Raw genomic sequence first — 6,209 nt, forward strand, 5'->3', positions numbered from 1 at the left:
AAAAAAGCAAATTTAAGAATAAACTTTTTATTAAAAATTGTTGATTAATTATAATACACCACAGTTATTTTTTATATCTGTCATAAGTTTAACAAATTATTTGTTTAAAATAGTTTTTTTTTTTTTTTATAAAAATGCTAGAGGACCCGTCCAAGCTTTCCCGTGGCTGATACATAGGTAGTACAACTAATATCATCTATATGATTTCTATTATTTAGATTATAACTATTACTTAAGGAGATATCGCATTTTTGGTGGAGCAACTTGTGTTAGTTTACAAAAAAATTAATCAAAAAGCATTTCGTGCGTTAATAAAGCACTGGTTTTTGGGGGAAAACACTCTTGAATTTGGGATGTGCACCAGTGAAATCAATCGAGTTGAGTCGACAGTCAGCCTAGTGAACTGCCTATTATGAAACGGTTCTCTTGCGTGGCAAGACAAAAAATCGGCTGGCAAGGCTATGACATCAGTCTTTTGGGATGCCCGTGGTATACTATTCATCGAATGATTACTGAGCCCGTTTTAATTCATTGCACTGTACATTTGATAGCAGTTCTATTTCACTATTCCCAATATTTAGCAATTTAAGTATTTTTTAGGAAAGATCAGTTTGATATACATCTATTATATATACTTCATCGTTACCGTTTAAATATTGCACTGCTCTGTGCAATGCTTCGAAAAGATTGCTTTATATCTCAAATTATAAAAGACCTTTTTATCAACACTTCAGTTATGCCGCAGTTTTTATTCTAGATATCGCGTTTGGTTTGTTATTCTTGTTCTCTCCAATAGATAGCAGGTATGAAAAAAATGTAATGGCTACCCATAGATGTACAGAATCACCCAATTTATTACTTAAGAACAAACAACCCTGTCCACATTATGAAAACTTTCCATTGGTCTACAGATGTCGTCTTTAAGTTTTGAATATTGGATATTGGGATGGTAGCGCAGTCTATCGGATCCAATCTAAAACATTCCAAAATTACCTATTAATTACAAATAAAAAATTAGTTTCAAAAAACATTTTCCAGTGGATCAAATTGTGAATCTAAACCTTTATCGAATCTCCTTGAACACACAAAAAAGTTGGTTCAGCCATTTAGGAGCAATTCAATTTCAAACACACGGTCAGAAGATTTATATATATAAAAATAAACATTTAGATATCTAAATTTTCTATTAAATTTTTTTTTTAATATTACAATTAGTTACTCAAATTTAATATAAAAATAAATTTTAGTATGATATATAAAAAAATATTAAGCTAAAAAAGTACTAAAAACTAATTTAATAAGTTTTTTTTTAATTTTTATTCTGGAATATTAAATTTTAATCTTCTAATAATGCATAAATTATCAAATTTAATTTTTCGTTAAATTTTTTTAATTAAAATGCACCAAACGTTTTGTTTTATATGTTTCACATATTTTGTGTTTTTTTTTTACGTCTAACGTTATTCGCTTTAATGTTTGTGTGAAAAGTACTTGAAAAATATTAAAAAATTGAATATCAAAAAAAAATATCTTTTCTAGTAGTTTTTTATACCAATGTATTTACTCATTTATTCTTCTTTACCGAGTTTTACCGACATATTTACATTTTCTTCAAATAAACAACCTTGAGGGACATCACTTTCATCCTCTCTTAATAGCATCCTTAAAATCTATATTTATACATACATACCTACATGTGCCACGATCATTTTGTTCGTGTTTTTGTATTACAGCTCCATTAAAAATATACCCTCAGCGCCGGTGTGCTCATCAACGCCACCCTCATCTCCACGTAATTCCATCAATTTGTTACACAACAACAATGGCAACAATCACATCATCATTCCACATACGCCCTGCTTGCCTGATTTACTCAGCGATGAATAGTAAGTGTTTGTATTTCTAGTTGTTTTTGTACTTACATGTTTTATGTCATACATAAACAGCGGTATGTGGTGCATGTGTGGGAGTAGGAGTGTAATTTCAAGTAATAAAAGTTGAAATCAATTGAATTGTGTATGCTGATTACATCGATTTCTTAAAACTTGTGCTTTTAAGAGACTTTTGAGTTTAATACTAAACAAAAATTAAGTTCAAAATAAAAAATAAAAATTAAAACCTTAAAAACAACAAACTTTAAACAAAATTTCTTGTATATCATAACCACTTTCAACTCTATACCTTTATAGTCACGAGGACGAAGATACTTTGTCGCTGGAGAATCTCTTCCCCTGCGATCAAAGTGAAATTTATGCTTCGAAGAAAATCAGCTTCATTATCGATGAAGTGATACAAACCGAAGCGAATTATGTGAATAACTTGCGAAAGGGTATAAAGAATTACGGTGAATTACATGCGCGCTCGGATGCACCCGAGTCACTCAAAGGCGCTGAAAATCGCAAGCGTTTGCTCGGTAATGTAGAGGAGATTTTGGCGCTACACGAGACACAGATTTTACCGCTAATGCTGCGCAATCAACGGGACTTGAAGTCGCTGTTTGATGAGTTTGCGGCCTACTTTGATGTGAGTATGAATATTTGATTTGAGTTAAGAATTATATTTTAGTTTAAGTGTCGAGATATTTTAGCAAAAATGAAATAACAAAAGTGTTTTCAACAAACTTCCCAGGCACTTAAAAAAATTTACCAGTTAAATAAATATATATGAGAAAAGCAATAAAGAGCGCGGTAAACTATATTTGTTCCACAAATTTCCTATATTCGTTCATTCTCACATAAAAATTTAATGAGTTTTTAATTAAGAGAACAATAAATGTGCAAAAGCGCCGCCAAGTAGTTAGTGTTCAACAGGTGCTAATGCCGCAAATAAATAGCAAGAGGGAATTGACCAGAGATATTATTTTTGCGTTTATTTGCGAAAATGAAATCCAAATATAAAATAACATGGTAGAGAAGTTGACCTTGAAAACTTTTTCCTGATATTTAAAATTTGTTTGAAGTCGATTTTTGAAAACTTTGTTTAACAATTTATGATTAACTAAATCCAATTCACAGGTAGTCATGTTTTAAGTTGTTTTCTATTCACATTGTATACTTGATAATTGGTCTGTAAAATACAAAAGTTAGCAGGATTTTTATACATTGTGTACTTAAGGATATTTGTAAGACTTTATCGTGAATAATGCTACGTTTTTATGTTCAATTTTTAATCGAAGTTAGGTTGGGTTAGGCTATAATTTATGGTTGTCAAGATATACCTAGATCTATTGGTCTTTTGCAATGCCAGATGGAAGTTCATTATTAATATGAGAGGCAGTTTACATCGTGCAGGACCTCAACGATTTTTGCGGAACTTAGTAGAGATAATAGAGATAAATTAGGTATCAAAATTTTGATACTTTATCCAGTCCCCTGAATTGCGGAGCTCTTAGGTAACAAAACCGAGTTACAACTAAGGCTGGATGCAAGCAGAGGAGATGTTGGAACGTTCCTCTCATATTCACTTCCCGGCAAATTCTACAAGTGTCATTAATAATGCCCATAGGGCCCGCATGTGTTGCCAGTAATTTGTGACCTGTGACTAAGCCAACAACCGTCCTGCAGTCTTTTCAAAACCGAATGAGTAAAAGGCTTGTGTTTTTTTCCTTTCCCTCTTTTGAACATAATCTTGGCATTCAGGCGTGCCCCTGAATAATTTAATATCACCCTGACACATCTTTCGGTATTTCTGGAATTGGTTCGGTAGTCAAGCAGACGACACCTCTGGCAAAGTCATCAGCCATTTCGTTTCGCAGAGCGTTCTTGTAGCCTAGAATCTAGTACTCATGTATTCACTTTTCGGCAACAGCTGCCTCCGTGTTTCTAAGGACAGTCTAAGGACTGATTGTCGTTTGGCTATCGGAGTATGTCTCTTCATTCGACGAAAATTTCTTCCCAGCGAGCAATCTTCTGCGATCTGAATACGGGAAATAGTCGCTGGCGACAGATCTGGATAATATGGTAGATGCGAAAGCAATTCGGCTGATTTTTTGCCGTTATTTTAAATTATAGTATGTTGTGGACTTTGACGTTCAACGTCACCGAGGTCTCCTTGGTGGTTGATATTTTACCAAGACGCCGAATTACTTTTACTTCATTTTTTCACAATAACAAAAGTTGCTTCACTCAAAATGATATAAATCGGAAACTAATAATCCGACAGCTGTCACATTTATACCTGCTCTTTTTGAAGGTTAGGCTAACTAAAAATCATCTGGATTTAATTATAGTAGCGCCATTTATGTGTAAGGTCGAGGAGTTTTCAATTAACCTGGATATTATGTTCTTTGTGCAATTTCCTCCGTTGTTAGCTATCTTAACAGCTTCCATGACTGCAAGGAAGATACTGTTGTATGCGGACAGCTTGAAAGGTTGCCTGAGATCCAGGTCCCCGTAATAGATTCCGGGCCCCTCTAAATCAGTCTTGTTTTGATTCGTTCGTGTATAAGATAAGAGCGCCATTGGGTCATCCACCCCTTTTTAGCGTAACCCTTCCAAATAAAGCATGAGAGTACGTGACCTATTTTATCCACTTTTGTCCTGCCTATGTCCGAAGGTTCTTGTGAAAAAATCAGCTACCGCCACCAGTCCTGCAGCTGATTTTGCTGCTGAGATTTCCACTGCAAAGTCAATTGGTGATAGATTGACCAACTTTCAAGTCCAGCCATGGGACTGGTACCATTATACAGATTTTCGCTCCAAGGCTTTCCTGTGGCAAATTTTACTAACAGAGATACACCACACCAAAGCACCATAAAATAAGACTTGCTTGTTTTCTGCTGTGTAATAAGGACAGGTGACATACAAGGACAGGTGATAGGTCCCATGTTGACGCTAACAGCTCTATTGGTACTTTTTTGGGGGAAGAATATTTCCAGTGTATTTTTAATTTGGTTATTATAAGAAGATCTGTATGGAGAAAATATCAAAATAGTAATACAAGATTTATCGTAAGATTTCTCAGTTTTTACAAGCTCTTCTATAACTATTTACCATAATCAAAGGAATGTATAATTAAGTTAATGATACAGTACGATGCTTTAAAATCACTTGATTTTTTTTGCTCAGTTTTACGTCCCACTCTTTATTATTTTAGGATGAATTATTGATTATATTTGATTCGTCGATTTCGTCGAGAAATTAAGATATGAACTTAAGTGCTTAGTAAATCTGATTTATATTCAAGTTTTATCAAAACAATATCTCTGGTATGGTATAAGCTATCTACACGAAGTTTATGGGCTTTCGGAGTAGACATTCATTTAGAGAGCTTTTATCTAAAATAAATATACTCAAAGCGATAAAGCTGGACTTTTCACAAAGAACAAATTTATTTTAGACTCTTTAACCGAACTTACATGTCATCCAAAATGTCCCTAAGACAATCTAACGGGTGTCATTAAAGAACTTTTAACCCAGCTTCCTTCGCTATTTTGACTGTGTTGCGTGGAAATTGTTTGAAACCTGTTAGAATCTACAATCAGTTAAAAAATTCACACCCTTCTTTGCACTGCAAAACTCACCACACCTTAAATGTGCCGAAAAGCCAGCAAATCTGTGGCAATCAATCAAAATAATTTATTCACAACAAAGCTGGCCGAGTGAGCAAACAGAAGCAGCTTAGCTAAAAAAATTGTTTGCATACTAAAGCAAGCACATAGAAGCTGTAATAATTATATATGGAAGGTACTTGGCCAATCTTCTGAAATGAATTATGGCAAGACCACCGATATTATTTGTATAATGCGCAAAATTATAGTATGGATCGGATAAAAGCCTTTCTAAACTGAACTTAAAACTTCATAAGAACTTGTATTTGGCTGAAAAAGACTTTTCTGTAAAATTGTTCGGGCGTCGACCAAACAAACTAGTGAGTGGAGGCCACGCACTTTACCAACTTGAACTTGTGTATGTTTATATGAGCTTTTAATTTATACTTATTTTTATGTGTCGACACGTTTTGCTTTGCCAGAAATATTATGTACAAAAACACTTAATGCGCCTAAAGAATTAGCAGACAGCAAATGTCAATAAGTGACATGAAGCAAAATCCTTGAACTAATCAAAACAAATCGAAGCGGACAAATGCTCACAAAGTTCTTTTAAGCTGGCGGGTTTTCAATTGAAGAATTGAACAGAAAGAAAAAATTTAATTTAAATTGTTAAGCAATCTTTTTCTCATATTTCTTATGCGAAAAATAATAATATAAA

The 6,209-nt window shown here is 33.7% G+C and overlaps 1 protein-coding gene across 2 annotated transcripts in view; it reads left to right on the forward strand.

The window, feature by feature from the left end:
• Positions 1–6,209, forward strand: part of LOC108969691 (pleckstrin homology domain-containing family G member 4B) — a 45,988-nt gene that overhangs the window by 2,745 nt on the left and 37,034 nt on the right. The window contains exons 2-3 of one of the 2 annotated variants that reach the window (XM_018934568.1): positions 1,734–1,886; positions 2,190–2,523. In XM_018934568.1, the coding sequence (XP_018790113.1) occupies positions 1,734–1,886; positions 2,190–2,523 (487 nt within the window). The remainder of the gene's footprint in view (positions 1–1,733; positions 1,887–2,189; positions 2,524–6,209) is intronic. The other variant, XM_018934569.1, reaches the window with a different exon arrangement.

The sequence above is a fragment of the Bactrocera latifrons genome, unplaced genomic scaffold (assembly GCF_001853355.1).
Source record: "Bactrocera latifrons isolate USDA-ARS-PBARC rearing strain unplaced genomic scaffold, ASM185335v1 scaffold_261, whole genome shotgun sequence".
NCBI classification, from domain to species: domain Eukaryota; kingdom Metazoa; phylum Arthropoda; class Insecta; order Diptera; family Tephritidae; genus Bactrocera; species Bactrocera latifrons.